General features: G+C 41.0%; 1 protein-coding gene across 5 annotated transcripts in view; it reads right to left on the reverse strand.

Moving 5' to 3' along the window:
* Window positions 1-682: 682 nt before the first annotated feature.
* The window catches only part of DMD (dystrophin), a 2,251,544-nt gene continuing 2,235,777 nt past the window's right edge, over window positions 683-16,449 (reverse strand). For 3 of the 5 annotated variants that reach the window (XM_049704774.1, XM_004281028.3, XM_033407968.2), the window contains 2 exons: window positions 8,200-8,231; window positions 683-3,242 (listed from right to left, as the gene is read on the reverse strand). In XM_049704774.1, coding sequence (XP_049560731.1) covers window positions 3,231-3,242; window positions 8,200-8,231 — 44 coding nt within the window. In that variant the 3' untranslated portion in view covers window positions 683-3,230. The remainder of the gene's footprint in view (window positions 3,243-8,199; window positions 8,232-16,449) is intronic. The other 2 variants (XM_004281026.3, XM_004281027.3) reach the window with 1 other exon arrangement.

Below are 16,449 nucleotides of genomic sequence, written 5' to 3' on the forward strand. Positions count from 1 at the left end.
GTCAACTGCAAACTGGTTAATTCATATACTTGTTATTACTAAAACAGAAAACAAAAAGACCACTATGACCATTGCTGCATAAAATTACCTCCCGAGCTACAAGTGCTTACCCCCTTTGATCCAGAAATCGCCCTTCTAGGAATGTGTCCTACGGATATATATTTGCACAAGTGAAAGGATGAAATGAGAGATATGTGGTATTGTTTGTCAGAGCAAAAGAGGAAGACCACCCATGTACCCCACCAAAGGGGACCGTTTAAATAATATCCCCCCCCACACTGGATTATTAGCTATAAAAAAGCATGAGGAAAGCATTTCATATATTGAAATGAAAAGATCTATTTCAATATAATTAAGGATGGATCTCTTGAGTCCATTCTTAAGTTTAAAAAAAACCCAAGGCATATAACTGAATGCATAGAATGCTAGCTTGAGTAATAAAAGGAAAAAAAGTAGGAACATGTTTGTAATTGCTTATACAATAATGACACTTTGGAAGGAAACACAAGAAATTATTAATATTTACTCAGAGTGCAGTGAGGATGAGGTGGGAATAGGGTAGTCAGGGGCCTTCTTTTCACTGTTGGGCTCTCTAGAGTTTTAAATTTTTTAACGATATGGAAGTTTTGCCTATGCAAAAAACAAAACAAAACAAAACAAAATACTGCAGTCCAGTCAACACTTTTTTGTACCATAACTGCGTGCTTTATTGAGATACACAGTAAAGCAGTAATATAATACAATAGTAAGGCATATATTTGGTGAAGTCTGATATGTTGTGAAAATGCAGTAAAACTGAAGTTTAAAAAAATAATTAGTAAATGTTACAGTGTTGGTGTTAAAACACAATATATTATGATACTCAAGTAAGAACCCAGTACCTGAAAACAATGACATAACATGCCAGGTGATGTTTATGCTTCAGTTACATTGGTTATGATCTACAGTTTAATACTCGGTGGTTATAAAGAACACGAAACAATGTCCAACTTATGCTTAGAACGTAGCAATAAAGCTCTCAGTTTTTATTCAAATATTTTTGACAGACTCACTCCAGAACTAATGTCTAAAAGATAAAATAAAACAAAAGATTAAAACAAAATTAAGCCCTCTATTTACCTCTGATTTTAGAATGAAACTTAAACTTCTTAGTAGGAAGTAAAGTAACCCCTTGTTTTAAATCACGGTTAAAAAAAAAATCCTCGGGTAAAGAAAAAGTACAGCGTCACATAAAGGAAAACAATGCAAGACTAAAATCAAATCTTCATGTAATTTGTTACCTTAGAGCTTTGGGTTTTCTTCTGGAAATTATGAACAAAAACGAAAATGGAGGGAAATGTTCTCACAATGGACAGGTGATGAAGCTGTGAAATCAGGTGTGCACAATTATTAGGAACACCCCAAAACCAAAGTGAGGTAGAAGTAGCATGAGAAGCCATGTCTGATGTTAATTATCATTAGTAAAATAAGGAACAAAACCCACTCTCCAAAAGTTAATTACACTTGATGTAAGAGGTAACAGATTTGCAAAATGATAGGTCACACAGTGATTTCTATTGAATGAATGATTAAAAAAAGTGAAAGACTAATAAGATGAAATGAAAGAGTAAAGCTTTTTCCTACCAGTTAGTCCTCTTGAGCGTTCTCCTCTGCTTGAATGATTTATTAACATATTTAACCTGCCTAATCCACCAGAAAGGGTTTGGAGTGCCTTTTGGATCATTTAAATCAATTTGCGTTCCCACTTACAAACCTGCCTGGAGTCACTTGTAGAGAAATGCCAAGGGGGGAAACATGATTCATGGGCTTCTGGGTGGATATTGAACAGTACCACAATGTGATGGGGCTACTGTGTTAACGTTTCCACTAAGGGTTATTTCAAATTAAGTCTTGTGGCATTTACAAACTCATTACAATGGGGAAAAAAACCTTCAAAAACTGGAAAACCAAGACACCCACTGCTGTTTGACTGCGAGAAAAGAACAGTTGTAATTATAAAGCTCTCTCTGTGAGGTTATGAACATTCATCCAATCCTTTACTTCAAGAGTGGCCTGCGCCCTCTGAGGGACTGGCTGGGAATCCACAGCCCTCCAGCCCTACCATAGTCCTCCTCCTGCCTGGGAGTTAAAAATGCCTTCTGATGCTCTGATTTTCACTGAAGCATCATTAAATTTAAACCGTGGCATTGCCAGCAGCAGGACGCTGAATACATCAACCAGCGGATGACTCTGACATAATAAGTCCTGTGTATTCATTCATATGTCCCTTAAAAAAATTCAGTACTCTAGTTGTCACTGGAAAGTTCAAAATGAGAAACATCTGGAGCCGCAGACAATGTTTTAGTGTGGTAGCTTCCTTCTGGCTTCAGGCTCCAGGGAAAATTCATTCTAGACCCAAGCAGGTAAGCCTGGATGACCAGAAGCAATTGCTTTCCATTAGGAAGTGGCAAGAACATTTGAACAAGAAATTTGAAAGGTCTCTTGAAATTTATATCTATTTATCTATATACCCATAGTATTTACATACTTATAGACATATAGATGTGTAACACGAAAAGCCACAGCCAGCCCCACTCAGTCAACAATTCCAAAAGAGCGATATGAAGTAGTCATTTGGTGGTGTTAGAGGAAGTCCTATCTTAAATATGCAGGAAAAGAAAAAAAAGCCACGAATCTCATATGGATATCACGCTAAAAGGATGCAAAACAATGTGTTGCCTCAGTGTGTGTGTGTGTGTGTGTGTGTGTGTGTGTGTGTGTGTGTATATGTGTTTGTTTTTAGGGGTTTTTATAAACAACTTTTTTTTTATAAAGCACACTTTAGTTTACAATCTTTCTTTATAACTGTTATAAATTTTTAAACAACCCAAAATGCGTTCCATATAAAGAAATGGCAAGTTATTTAGCTATCAAGATTTTACATGTAGTTTTCTTATAACTTTTTTTGTACAATTGCATAGACGTGTAAAACCTGCCATTGTTAACAAAACAATAACAGACTTAGAAACTACTGAAATCTACAGTATAGTACCACTACCCTTCACAAAAATATAGATTTTTTTTTCTTGTAAACTCTTACTGTCTAATCCTCTTTGTTGTATGAATATTATAAAAACCATGCGGGAATCAGGAGTTGTAAAACATTTATTCTGCCCCTTCTTCATCTGTCATGACTGAAACTAAGGACTCCATCGCTCTGCCCAAATCATCTGCCAGGTGGAAGAGGCTTCCTACATTGTGTCCTGGAAAACAGAGAGAAAGACAGACTTGACACAAGGTGTAGTTATCATCACCCCAACTCTTTGTCATTTGGGAAATCATCCCCCGTTTCTAGGTGTAGACAACACAGAAGCTGCGTCCAGGGGATACACGACAGGGTTTGGATTTTCACCAGTTTTCCAGGAAGAAGCAAAGCCTTGTTAATGAAGCCATTCCACACTGTTAGTATCCAGCCTCATATTGGATCAGGCTCCTAGTATCATATAAATGGAAAAAAGTCAGACTGCACTCATCTTCCCCATGTAAATATACACCAAAAGGCTTCCACGGATGAGCACAAGATTCCTGTCATAACAGGAACAATTCGTGATGGGATGTATCTTCTCCACCTTGCTGTGGGAGATTATTTACTATGTACTTGTATTAAAAATTATTTTACTATCAAACAACCATCACCATAACTATCACCACCACCACCGCCGCCACTCTCCTCCATCACCGTTAGCATCGCTACCATCACTACGTGTGAAATCTTTATCTCAAGGCTGTTACAAGCTGTTGGCTCACGTCTAAGGCTATGGCGGAGGTGACTTTTCTCTCTGCTTTTACTTGAGTTGAAAGAGAAAGTCTTGATTTGACCTTAGTATACACTATTAACTTTTGAATTAGGAAGCTTCAGGAAAAAAAAATTACTTTTCATTCCAGATGACTCAAGAGCCTCATTGTAAGATGACCCACATGCATAGCATGGATTTGGGTAGCCTCTGAATCCATTTTTGATCTCCTACTCAATGAGGGTTAACTATCAGAATAGCCTTCTAATAATAATATGACATGACCCCGTGTTAATCCCCCAGCACGGAGCATAAGAACAGCACAATGTCCCTGGGTACTTCGTGGCAAAATTCAGATCTAGAGTAAGATAATTTGAGACACACTTTATGACTTGCCTCGTCATGTATGTCCCATATTTTTATATGGCTAATTTTAATTCTTGGACATTAGGAAATCATTCCACTATTCAAGTACTGCCTTTGAAACTAAAAATGCTTTACTAGGCTATTACTACCTTGCCATGTATCAACTTTACAGATTCCCATAATAATTGTTAAAATCCCTATAAACATTAAAGATAGACTAGGGCAGGTATTGTTTCCTAATATTTATTTCAAGAGACATAGCGTTTTTAAGTATATGAGGGGATCTGAAGAGGACTCGTAGGCAGGCACTTAAACAGCAGTGGCACCAGGTCAAGCTAAGACTTAACTTTTATGCTGTTCAGCCATTTTTATTAAGGCGACCAAGTTTGTAACTCTCTTTGCGCTCTATTCGTGCAGAAAGTTTCAATGAGGACTAATTATGCTTTAAAAAATCACTCTGGAGTTTGGTTGGGGCTGCACACATAAAACCTTTTAACAAAGCATATGTACTATGCCTAGAGTGGGCCAGTAGTTTGGCAGCCCTCAGTGAAGAACAGAAATCATCTTTGGCTTTTCTAAACCATAAAAACCACAGGAAGCCACAGTGGGTCCTTTGCTACTCCTCAGAGCACAGATATCTAACTGATGCCACCAAGTTAGAGGGCTTCCCTTGTACCTACTTTTGACTGCCCAGCAACCCTGGGAAATCTGTACAATTATTCCTGTGTAATTGAAAATAGATGGACTAACTACAAATTTTAAATTGCTTGCAATCTTAACAGCAATTAATAAAACCAGTAAAAACAAACCCCAAGACTCTTACACCCTGATACCTAGATATAATTCCAACTATTTCTCACATCTACACTATAGTATAGTCCTCCTGGTAGCTAGAAAATGTATTAGAAAACATAAAACAGGGAAGAAACCATTTTTTTTCTCCATCAGCTTATTGACAATAATCAAAGAGTGCCTATTTTAGACTGTGCTAGGAGATGCAGACGGCAGTTCAAAAGATAATGAAGACAAGTAAATGCATTTATAGATTATATAGCCAAGTGGTGCTTTTCTACTCCTCAAAGTGGTGTTCGGTTACTAACTGGAAGGAAAATTCTTGAGTCTCTTAAGAGGCATAAGTTCTAGGGGTATCTGCTATTTAAAAAGTTACCAGGTCAGAGGTTCATGGTTTTTTTAAAAATAATTAATTAATTAATTTTTGGCTACGTTGGGTCTTTGTTGCCGCACGCGGGCTTTCTCTAGTTGCGGAGAGCGGGGGCTACTCTTCGTTGAGGTGCGCGGGCTTCTCATTGCAGTGGCTTCTCTTGTTGCGGAGCACGGGCTCTAGGGATGTGGGCTTCAGTAGTTGCAGCATGCGGGCTCAGTAGTTGTGGCGCACGGGCTTAGTTGCTCCGCAGCATGTGGGATCTTCCCGGACCAGGGCTCGAACCCGTGTCCCCTGCATTGGCAGGCGGATTCTTAACCACTGCGCCACTAGGGAAGTCTCAGGTTCATGATTCTTAATACACCATACCTACTCCCACAAAATGTTAGGTAGCCTTTAACCTGTCCAGACGGTTAAATGTTCACAATTGACCTCATGGCCATCCCTATGCTAGAGAAATGAACGTTCTGAGTCACCCCACCATATCTATATGATGCCTTTCATTACTTTGTTTACAAATACCTGCTTCATCAGAATAACAATTCCAGTGTTTTCCATGGAGGTTTTCCTTAGAGCCAGAAAAAAAAAAATTCTATCTCTTTGACTAAATACTGCTCCAAAGAATCATATACCTCAACCCGCTGGAGGCATAGAACCACACACAGATAGGGAATTGGGACACAGAAAATAGATTTGTATCCTGCTTCTGTTATCCGTGCGTGTAAGGCAGAACATTAGTGAGATCATTAATTTTACCTGACAGATTTTTCTAAAGTCAACATGAAAATCTTGTGCTATGAGCATGAGAGGCCCTGGAAAGCAGGCAGGCATCTGCGATTAGCTTCAGGCACAAGGAGACATAAAAATACGTCTATAGACGTCCTTAATCCATTCTTAAGCAACGACTGTTGAAGAGAAAGGCACTGTGCGTTTAACATTAGGGTAGTTGTATGTTTTTCCAAGTTGGTGCAAAGTGTGACATGTGGACTCTCACATGCCACCTCTGCCTCAGGGAGTTGTTCGCTGCAGTGATTGGAATTGAGACTTTCTGGCAGAGACCCAAGACCTCAATAGCAATCTGGCACTCTGTTTTTTTTTTTTTTTTTAAAAAAAATACCGTTCCCAAAGAAATGGTGAGCGCTCAGTTGGCCAAAGCAAAGCCAGAATACCGCAGTGAAATGTGCTTTTCTTCTCTGTAATTTAATCTTTGAAAAAATATCTGGTCACTGTACATCTGGGGTATTTTCATAGCATTAAAAAAAATCACTATTGTTTGGATTCTGTGGCTTTCTGAAAACTTATCTGACTACAATATACCTCAGGTAGTATAGATTCCAAATGCCTGTGTGACTTCAATTATATGTGCTGGCCTTTTCTAAAATGCGTTTATGAGAGACACATGTTTAGGGTGGTTAAAAATATGGTGCAACTATTTACCACAAGTTAAAATAAATTTTAAGGGGCACTTACCATCAGAATGAACCCAAGATGTCTCACATAAGAAGGCAAACCGTCAGGAGCATTCAATGCTGCACCGATTCAGGTTTCCTGTTTCTCCTCCCAGCCCACCACTCCCTCCCTTGGACCCCACAAGCCTTGGAAGGGAGCAATGGTGTGGACACACTGAAGGATTGTTCAGCTGATTAGACCTGCATGGCATGGCACTGGCAGAACTTCCAGTATGACGTTTAAATGAATCAGTGGCTACTCCTGTCCATCTGTTGCTAAGGATCCAGAACCTTCTCATATAAGGACTCCCCACCCGTCCAAGCTGTCTCCCACAATAGTACACGCTATTGCCATCCATGGGAAAGCTTTCCTTCTTGCGTCCTTCGTACTAAACTCTTGGTAAGGACAATCTTGTTTCACTTGGGCTGTCACTCAACACTTTGTCATCCGATGTCCTTTCATTAGGTAATTCAATGTTTAGCTAATATTTCTGGTAGAACAGAAGTGTGAAGCAGCTTTCACTGTAAAACCCCAGACCACATTCAGTGATAATGCTGTACCCTACCTCTAAAAGGCATTAAAAAAATCCCTCACGACTCCAAGATTCACTTTTTATCCCTAACTGGTTATTGTTCTATCTGGCTCAAAATGCCAAGTAAAGAAAAAAGCACCCTCCGAAGGGCAAGTTGAGATGACATATGCTTTTCACACACCATTTTCTAAGTGGCAGTAAAGCACACAGTTAAGAGTGTGGCTCTGGACCCAGACTGCCTGGATTCCAATCCTGGCTCTGTCACCTTGGACACATTGCTTACCCTTTCGTTGACTCAGTTTCCTTATCTGTAAAATGGGGTTAATAAGAGTACCTACCTCATAGGCTTGTCCTGAAGATTACATAATGAAAAAGATGGCAAGTGCTTAGAAGAGTCCTTGGCACACAGTAAGTGCTCAAAAAAATGTTAGCTCGAGTGGGAAAGAAAGAGTGTAGGCACCAGGAAAAAGAAAACAGAACCAAAATGAAGTCATCCCTGAAGAATAAAAACCAAGGGCACTGGCAGAAAATGCTAGGGTCCTGGAAGTAGAAGGAAGCTTTATGACTCATCAGTTCTGTTCGAGGCTAAATGTATTTTGAAGGTTTTGTTTGTGTTGCAAATGGCAACAGATGATGAACTTCAGGATTCCAACCTAGGGACTACAAAGGGTTGCCATTTAAAAGAGATTCCTGTTCCCCCAACCCCTGGTCCTGTTGTCATGGTGATGACAATGACAGTGAACATTTGAGGAATGTTTCTCATAAGCTGCAAGTGGAGAGGTGACTACCATCCTTACATGATGACACGTGTAATACACACATGGGCGTGCACACACACAATTCTTACACAAACGCCAAACATAGAAAGCGGGATGAGACAGACAGAAGCCATGGCTGTGAGCCTGAATCTCACTAACCTCTCTCATTGGCTTCCCAGGGGTATTTCTTCCTTTAATAATAGAGAGAGGAAGAGGCAGAGATATCAGAAAGGGAAAAAAAAGCATAAATATACAGTTTCACACCAATTTGCTTCTTTTACCAAACAAATGTTGAGATGACAATTCATTTATCCCCTTCTGGAAAAAAAATAAAAACAAACAAAAAAAACCCAAAAGACACATCCAGTCAAATAACCTTTACATACACTTAAAGTCGGTGTAAACAGATAACATGATCCAGGAGACATCACTTATAGAATCCATAGAGCTCACATGTTCAACTGGATGAAAGCGGGCACAGCATAGAAATCTGACAAATCGAGCATTGTTTTCAAGGGCAACTGTAGAATCTCGAGTTTACTGTCCAAAAATCTCAGAATCTCTTTATTGTCCACTTGACAACCAACACACCAAAACAAACAGTAGTTGGTTTCAGGTGCCAAAAATCGGCACTCCAAATGCGAGGTAGAACACTGCATAGAGGCTAGACTCCATCCTCTTGGGAGAAGCTGTTCTATCTGTTAGAAGCTGAGCATGTCCATGATGGGACTGGGGGCACTGGAGAAAACTGAAACAAAGCGGGAAGGAGCTAAGTCCCACTTATGGGCAAGCCACGGAGCCAGATTCAGGAATGAGCCTTCACCTTCCTCGTCATGATTCCACAGATACCAGGAGCCTTGAGGGTCAGCCAAAGACCCTCTGGCCTTGTTTGTTTTATAGAATCCTATATCTGTATGCAGTTATTTATTTTTGAAGAGCAGGTTCTGATGAGAAAGTTTTTCTACGCTAATATTTGTAAGCGGACAGAAAATTAGGGACCGCTGACCATACCTGGCATGTCTTGGGCACGCAATTTCCGGGGTCTCCAAAGTGAAATACTGGTTTTCAAACTTTGGCTTTCGCATTGGGCCACTTCCTACAACATTCTTATCTGCCATCCAGTATTCAGAGCAGATACAAGCAGAGCTGTGAGAGATCTTGTGCAGCATCTCCCTTTCCCCTGACACGCTCCAAGAAGACCTACGACCCCCCCGAAACAATCTGAGTACTAGTCTAGAACGAAGAGGTATTGAGCTACTAATCCAAAAGAAACTTTTTGCAACTCAAGTTTAGGGTTTAAAACTTCTGGTGTACATTTTAAGGTTTTCTGAGTATGACCCCGCCCCTGCCTTTGCCTTCTTTCTGAGTTGTCCTGAGTCAGAGATTTCTTGGGCATACAGAAACTGCATGCTTGACGATGTAAGAAACACGGTCAAGGTATCCATGATGCTCCTCAAACCAGGAGAAAGAGAGAGGTGCTCTGCAGTTGTGGGTGTTCCCAGTGGTAGGCCCATACCAGACGACGGGGAAAAGGGAGGGGGGAGAACAGCATTTCATCCTTGATGGCGCACACCAACCCCAGCGTGAATTAGTCATCCATTCTTTTTCACTTCATTAGCAACATTTAAAAAATTTCTTGGACTTCACGGTTATACTGTCTGGTGGTAGAATGAATTCTCCTCCCCTGCAAGACTGTGAGCTCCCTGAAGGCAGGGTCCGCATGTCGCTCACCTACCTCTCTCTCCCTGATATCTACTGTACCTCGACGCTACGGGGATTTGGTAAATGCTGGCTGAACTAAATGAGGCAGCCGCTAGGTCATGGCCAGGAGTCCTTTGATGACTTAGGCAACTTGGCCTTGCCTGCGATCCTTATCTTGGATGCCAAGGGCTTGTAGCTGCGTCTGGCTTGTAACTTGGGCCTATTTTTCTTTTTCTTTTTTTTTTTAAATTGAAGTATAGTTGATTTACAATGTTGTCTTAGTTTCAGGTGTACAGCAAAGTGATTCAGTTATATATATATATATATATATATTCTTTTTCTGATTCTTTTCCCTGATAGGTTATTACAAAATATTGAGTGTAGTTCCCTGTGCTATACAGTAGGTCCTTGACTGGGGTCTATTCTTAAAACCTCAGAACCGTAGGAAGGACAGTGTTGTTAGAAAGCAATGTGATTTTAGCTTTAGAATGTAATTACGGTTCCTAGCATGATAAAGGTTATGTACCTTTATTAATTCTTCAACAAGGTCTATTCAGAGCTCAGTATCAACTGGTCACTGCTGAAGATGAAGCAAATGATTTGGGTTTTATTTCAGGTACTTCTTCAGAAACCATGTTTTCTGTAAAATGGATCTCCCAGAGCTATGTGATCCCTGACCTCTTTCAAAATTCTCCCTCGCCACTTGGGTTCCAGTGTGCTCATTACATAGTACGCAGGGAGGTCCGCTTCTTGTTTAAAAAGAGTTAAATGTTTTCTACTTGTATCAGAAATACTTTCTACGCTGACAAAATAGAGGCTCGCTGGTTGCACCATTAAAAACAAATTCTTTACCAATAAATAAAGTACCAAATAAAAGTTTTATGTGAAGAACACATTCTTTGGAAATGAGTCTCCTTAGACCGTCAGTTAGGGGGTCCATCTGGCAATGCAGTATGCTGTCAGGAAATGAATCAAGAGAAACAGGAAGTGTGCTGGGGAGTCCTGAGTCTAAAGAAAGGGCTTGGTCAGGTCTGGAGAAGTCTCATTTCCTCAGGCAGTACGAACTTGAGAGGATTGGCTGTAATTCATTATTCACAGTCAGAATCGCAGGACGTTACTGTTTCTGGGTATCTTTATGAGCTTCTTTGTCTCAGTTCACTGACTTTTTTAAGAAGTTAAGGACTAATGAGTCCCTTTTTAGGACTTCTGTTTCATTACAAGCGAAAGAAGATTGAAATGGCTATACTTTATTGAAAATGCAGGATCTTTGGTGAAGACGGATATAAACGCATAAATCAATTCAAAAGCACAGTTTTCTTGAGCTGAAAGTTGATCAGCACTGAAATCTGTGACTGTATATATGTGATGAGCTAGAGTGGATAACAATTTAATGATGTAAAGTCGGGGTTGGCACATTTTCTCTGTAAAGGGCCAGATACTTAAATACTTTGGGCTTTGCCAGTCACACAGTCTCCGTAGCGGCTCTTCACAACTACTCTGCCACAACTACTCTGCCCTTGGAGTGAGAAAGCCCCCCGTAGACAATATGTAAATGAATGGGGGTGGCTGTGTTATGATGGAACCTTATTTATAAAGATTTGGCCCGTGGACTGCAGTTTGCCGGCCCCTGGTGTAAAGGAGCAACAGCTCAAATCCGTTCTGGAAGCCGAGAGGAAAGGGAAGGGAGCCTGCAAGGGGGGCCGGGATGCTTCCATCTGTCTTTGTTCTTTATGTTGCTTTTCCATAAAAGAGTCATGGACAAGACTTGAGTTTTAGAAGATGGCAGGTTTTGCAAAGCGGTTGGCTTTCTAATTTAGAGGCATTTAACAGAATGTATGTGGCCTTATTTAGGAGGGGAGAGTATGAGAGGGAGAGGATGGCATGGGCTGTTGGGGATAAAAATAATGTGGCACAGGTCAGCAGGTAAGAGATTATACAGGCAGCGGCAATACCGGCATAACAGTGCTAACTGCTTCCTGAGTTCTCTTACCTGCACTAAGAGCTCATCTTGGATCCTATCATTAATCAATGTACAGTGGCACCTAATTTTTAGAGACCAATACCATACCCCTCACTAGCGATGCGTTTTCTTTCAGGAATGCACACGCATCGAACAAACTCTTAGTGAGACTGCTAAATGATCAGAGACGTATGGACAAATCGCTTAAAGAGTTGATTTTAAAACGATGTTTGTTGTTCGTTCTACCCATGTAGCCTCCCTACAGAATAATGGTGGAGATTTCGAAAGTGTCCTGTGGTAGATAATGCCTTTTATTACAGTGGAATTCAACTTCTACATCTATTTATAGACAGAGGGAGAGATTATATAGGTAGATTAAATAGGTTAGATAGAAATTGGCTAACATTCTGTGTTTAATGTACACCAAGGCCCTCAAGCTCCTCAGGTGGTTGTGAATAACTAAGGAGAGCTAGAGATTCATCAGAAAAGATAGGCTCGCAAAGCTAAACGGGCACACATTCACGCCTTGAACTCCCTGCGGTTTATAGTGGCTACGAGGCAGGATACTGCTGGCTATCACTTGATCACTAAGCGGAGAGGCGTGCAGCCTCCTTTATTAATTTGTATAACAGTTTAGCAAGGCCATCAAGATAAGAGCTGAAGCCTAGAAGCCTAATTGAACCTGCGGAAGAGCCATGAACGAGGCTCTTCACTTCTTTGGGCATCCAGGTACTTCTAGTGGAAATGAGGGGTGAAGATTAGCTGATACCTGAAGACTTAGCAGTAAGTCAAAAACTGTGGGAAAGGGTAACAAAAAAGTTGTGAATTTAAAGTACACAAGACCTCCCCTATCTATATGCTTTATATTTATGAAAAACATAATATTGAAAAAACGGCTTTTCCTCTGTGGGCGATTATCTAGCAGGGTTAAGTAAACCAGGAGGTGGTATTTAATAGCACATTTCCACTAAATGTCAGACCTCTGGCTCTAACATCTGTTTTAAGTTACTAAAACAGCTGTCCGAAACAGCTGTAGCAAGCATGAACTTCATTTTTCGTAACACCAACAATGGGAACGTGGATGCAGACTTAGATTGAAAATACAGTGTTCTCTAAGATACTAGCAAGGTCTTGGCAGAAACTTCTGTGGTAAAACTTTTAAAATATAATTTTTGTCAAAAAGATATTCACCAAAAAAAAAAAAAAATCCAGTGTCATTATAAATAAAAATAATCAAATAATAGTAACAGCAAACTGAAAAAACAAAATTCACCTGGGCAAGGAAAACTGAGATCAGTTAGATCAGTATTTTTAAACAACTGGATCAGAAAATCAATATAGTGGGTTGCAACCAGCATTTTATTTTTAAATAAAGAAAACAGAGAAACAGTGTGAATTATACGTAGTAAAGAAAGTATTGTTTCATGAAACTTCTGATCTTTGTATGTATACGTGACTATATACGTATATGTGTGGTGTATATATGGTGGGTACATACATATTTGTGTGTACATACATATGCAAATAACTTGTTTTATATCTTTACCCTGGTTTAAGACGTAAAATGTTTCTCTTATTATGGATAATGGTCAGAAAAGGTCAAAAGCCACGGTTTTGAACATCAAAGATATTAAGATGAACTTTCAAGACCCTTCCAATTTGGGAGAGTCTCTAATCCTGAGACGTTAAGAATCTCAAGATTTTTGGCTTAATATCAACTTAACATACCTACTAATTGGTAAGATATTCCCATTAAATCCTACTCTCTCTCTCTCTATATATATACATATATATGTATATATATGTATATATATATTCTCCATTCTTTCAAAATGAATAAATGCCTTTAGTTAGAAATAAAGCATCCAAAAAACCACTGTTTAAAAATTTTTATTTTTTGTGGGGAAGTAGAAAAGAACAGCTTTACTGCAGGGCGCCAGCAAGGAGTCCGGGGCAGCTACTGCTTAAAAGACCCTGGAAGTCCCCGAAGGCTTTCAGGGAAGGGTTTATAAAGACAGTGTGAGGCAGGGCGTTGTGGGGTGTGTGATCAGCTCATGAACACTCTTCTGACTGGTCGGTGGTGAGGTAATTGGGAGTCGGCATCACCAACCTCTGGTTCCAACCCGTCTGGGGTCTATGTGCTTGAAAAACCACTTTTTAGAGTGCATCGACGATCAGCCTATTTTTACAATGACAAGACTTTTTATCCATTTAAATGTATGGAGAAATAGGTGTGACATTGTGATTTATGAGAGGAAATATATATTTAGTCTTCGTCCCCCTTCCAGGCACAGCGCTCCTAAAACCCTTGGAATGTCCCGTGATGAGCAGCAGCAAGGTGTCTTTTGTTACATTACCAAGGTGACTTCTGGAAAGCACCTAAGGATGGGGGCTGCTTGCCAGGGGAGCCAACCAAGTGATCAGAGGGTTGGAACTTTTCACTCCTACCCCCTGATGTCCAGGGAGAGGAGAGGGGCTGGAGATTGAGTTCAGTCACCAGTGGCCAATGATTTAATCATTCATGCCTATGTAATGAAGCCTCCTTATAAACCCAAAAGGACAGGGTTAGGAGAGCTTCAGTGTTGGTGAACACGTGGAGATGTGGTGAGAGTGGTGTGCCCAGAGAGGGCATGGAAGCTCTGCACCCTTTCCCCGTGCCTTGCCCTACGCATCTCATCCATCTGGCTGTTTCTGAGTTAGACCCTTTTTTAAGAGACCAGTGATCTAGTAAGTAAAATGTTTCTCTGAGTTCTGTGCCCTGCTCGAGCAAATTAAGTGAACCCAAAGAGGGGGTTGTTGGAATCTCTAGTCTATAGCCAGTGGGTCAGAAGCCCAGCTAACAACCTGGACATAAAATTGGCATTCTGAAGTAGGAGGGGAGGGGCAGTCTTGTGGGACTGAGACCTTCACGGGTGGAATTGAATCCTGTCTCTGGGTAGACAGAGTCAGAATCGAGGTAAATTGTAGGACACCCAGCTGGTATATGAGAATTGTTCGGTGGTGTGGGAAAAGAACCCCACACATTGGAATTGGGTGCAGAATCATAAGGGGCCTATGATAAGGTATAATTTGGTAGGAAGTAGAAAAGAAAATGTCAAGGTCACAGCATCACAGGAAGACCAGCCAGCTCTTCTAGCACCTTATCTACTCTCGTTATGTGGATTTTGTTTGTTTGTTTATTTGATTGTTTTCTTCAGGAAAATGAATGAATTCTCTCAGGGCACCAGGGTAGTACTGAGTAAGTAGGAACTTGGTTAATGGAACGGGTATCAGACAAATCCTGCTTATCCCCTATTTGAGAACTCAGATTAGCACTCAGGGGATGATACGCTTCCATAAGCACTAATTTAGTAAACACTACCCAGGCGGCCTGAATAGAGTTTCCTAGGTTTTCCATATACGTAAATTAACATCAGACAAGTAAATACAACATCAGAGAGGCTGACTGCCAAATACCATATCAGAGGAGGTATATTTCTGATCTTTCATACCTATGTGGTATCTAGCTTCAAGGAGTCTAAAAGGGGGATGCCGGGAGAGGGTGCAAAGATCTCACCTTAAGATGATTAGGATGGCCCAGAGACCCAGTACAAAAAAGCTGCCGCTGGGGAAACAGAGCCATGAGCCCTGCTGTGGCCTCTCCTCTGATACTCTAGTTGTTCAGATGTGAAAGAAATGCCCAGGGCTGCCACTGACTTCCCACAGAGCAGGTAAACCACCTTTCGGGTCAAGGAGCAGGGAGGAGGCGCATGTCTATGACCTTCAAGGGGAAGCTTGGGGTCAGTGAAATGTGTGTGAGATGCGGGGCCCAAAGTTCTGGCCCCATGAGTAGCTGTGTGATCTTGAGGAAGACACTTGCTCTGCTTGAGGCTAAGCCATTCCTATTTATCTAGAAGGGGGTTTCTAGGATTCTCTCACGTCACAGACGTCTCCATTACGGCAGTAATACTACTGTGCTGTGGTATGAACTTCTCGGGAAGGCTGCATCCCCAACTGACCGTAAGCACCTTGACGGCAAAGAACTTGGCATTTCTACTTTGCATCCCTGACACCTCCGCTGGTACATAGTAGGTGCTAGCAAAAGCTGGCAGGATCAAGGTGAATGTGTTTGATTTACGTCAAACCAGCATGTGGTCTTCTCATTATGAATCATGGCATTTTGGGAGAGGAGGCAGTGAAGATAGGATGGAGAAGAGGCTGGCAGGTGTGGGATAAGGAGGTGGGTGGAAGACAGAAGACTTTTATCTGTTAAAATCAACACATCAGAGGCGCTCAGCGGTGAAAAGATGGCTGGTGCAGACATTTAAAATTAGCTTCCCCTGACGGTTCCTTAGCAACGCTCTATCAGAACATTATTGCTTTTAATGTGCACCACACAACGTTCACTCGCACATGAAATAGCTGGGAAATGGCCATTGTTAACTGACACTGAACAAAAAGATAGGAACAACACAGGACTCAAAACAGCCTCCTCATTGCCCTTGTGGAGAGGAGCAAACAGCCAGATTCTCGGCCGCCCTTCCCTCCCTGGCAGCCCATTAGGGGTGCCAATCACTGGCCGCAAAGCCTTGTGCTTCCCCCCCACCCTTGGTTCTCTAGCATATCCCTCTATTTGCTCACAGGTGACTGCTGCCATTCTTTTTTTAATTGAAGTATAACTGACATACGCCATTGTATTAGTGTCAGGTGTACAACCTAGTGATTTGACATTTGTATGCACTGTGACATGATCACCCGATAGGTCTATT

This window comes from Orcinus orca, chromosome X (assembly GCF_937001465.1).
Source record: "Orcinus orca chromosome X, mOrcOrc1.1, whole genome shotgun sequence".
NCBI lineage: Eukaryota > Metazoa > Chordata > Mammalia > Artiodactyla > Delphinidae > Orcinus > Orcinus orca.